The sequence below is a fragment of the Bactrocera tryoni genome, unplaced genomic scaffold, assembly GCF_016617805.1.
Source record: "Bactrocera tryoni isolate S06 unplaced genomic scaffold, CSIRO_BtryS06_freeze2 scaffold_25, whole genome shotgun sequence".
In the NCBI taxonomy this organism is placed as follows: Eukaryota; Metazoa; Arthropoda; class Insecta; order Diptera; family Tephritidae; genus Bactrocera; species Bactrocera tryoni.
Genome location: NW_024395977.1, coordinates 13,078,243 through 13,079,698, shown reverse-complemented (window position 1 = coordinate 13,079,698; position 1,456 = coordinate 13,078,243). Strand labels below are relative to the sequence as shown.

The 1,456-nt window shown below is 34.1% G+C and overlaps 1 protein-coding gene across 1 annotated transcript; it reads right to left on the bottom strand.

The window, feature by feature from the left end:
• Positions 1-343: 343 nt before the first annotated feature.
• On the bottom strand, positions 344-1,195 carry LOC120780567. The gene is made up of 3 exons (XM_040112825.1): positions 1,035-1,195; positions 897-957; positions 344-832 (listed from the first exon to the last, which is right to left on the bottom strand). The coding sequence occupies exons 1-3, from the start codon at positions 1,059-1,061 to the stop codon at positions 420-422; spliced, it is 501 nt and encodes a 166-aa protein (XP_039968759.1). The 5' UTR covers positions 1,062-1,195; the 3' UTR covers positions 344-419.
• Between the last annotated feature and the right edge of the window lie 261 nt (positions 1,196-1,456).

Genomic DNA, 1,456 nt, shown 5'->3' with positions numbered 1-1,456 from the left:
ATGGTATGGTGTTGTTTTCAAGTACACATGCACATTTGTATTCAATTGCCTAAATGCATATCTTAGGTCAATATATTATCTTCAGTAAATATGTTTGTTTGTTAATTGTTGAGTGCATACATACGTATTGCATATAAATGCAAATTAATAATTCAGTCCAGTTCTCGTGGGGAACTACGGGCAACTGCCCGTGGTCAACTGCCTGTGGTCAACTGCCTCGTTTGCTTTATTACCTTTTCTTAAATACAATATTTTGCTTAAGCCTAGATACAAATATTAATCTTACATTCTAGGAACTATACCTACAATCCACTTGAGATTGGACATATGTTACAAGTGGAAAGATTCATCTTACAATCTATGAATTACATTTTAGGACCACCTAAGGCGGACAGTATTAGCAAAGTACATATTATGTTTCAGTACGGACCACATGGGTCATGTGCGGTAATAACCCGCTCTGTCACTTTGGTAACTGTTCCGCCATCGCCTATTCCGAACAATGTTGCAATCTTTCTAATAGAGGCACTCTCTCCACTTGATCCCAGACGAAAAAGTGTTATCTTTAGTTGAAGATCGATTGGTAATTGTGGAACAAAATTTTTGTTTTGGAAAACAGGGTCTTGCTTGATTAAGGATAATATATAGTTGAACTCAAAGAATTCTATGCGCAACATTTGTCGCATGCGGCCACTATCAAATCTGGGAAGAACATTATTGACCCATTGCGAAGACTTTGGTATACCCAAATGGGTACTTCTCCGATTAGCTATAATAAGCGCTGCATCAATGGCAAATTTTATTAGGATATCGTCATCCTCTTCGTCACTGCCTTTAACAAAATTGTAAAAAATAACTTCGGTAGGTAATTTTATGTAATAAGTATATATACATACTAGAATCATTAGCGGTTATGTCCAGTATACATTTGTAGCTAAGTGCGTTCAATATATTTTGCTTTCCATTTAAATGAGACATTTTTATTCAAGAATTAAAAATTAATTTGCTATAAAAATATTGCGAATTGCGTTTACCTTCTGTATTTCTGTGTTGCTTTCCATTTTTTCTAAACGCGAATAGTCAGCTGATCAAAGTTGCCACTTTACCAGGAAACAAAAACACTAATTGTGCGTTCACAGTTTAAATGTCAAATATCGGGCAAAGTTGCCACATATGAAATTTCCCATAAACTGTGAATACAATAAATATGTTCATGTAATATGAACTGGTGGTATTAACTTGCATACGTGCCTCATATAAATGCGTTTGTTTATGTATTTACTTTGTACTGCCTCGGCATTGGCGAAGATAAGCCTGTTCAATATATTTGAACAAGATTGTACAAATGTTAGATACGTGTAAATAATGAGATATCTGGAAGTGATGCATACTTTTTATATGTACATATGTGATTAATTTCTAATTTCTAATTTAATTAAACTGCATTTGAGAACAT

Coding starts and splice junctions, on each gene's coding strand:
- LOC120780567 (XM_040112825.1), bottom strand. CDS start 1,061: ATGGAAAGCAACACAGAAATACAGAAG. Junction 958..1,034: donor GCAACACAGAAATACAGAAG/GTAAACGCAATT, acceptor TTAAATGGAAAG/CAAAATATATTGAACGCACT. Junction 833..896: donor CATAACCGCTAATGATTCTA/GTATGTATATAT, acceptor ATTTTGTTAAAG/GCAGTGACGAAGAGGATGAC.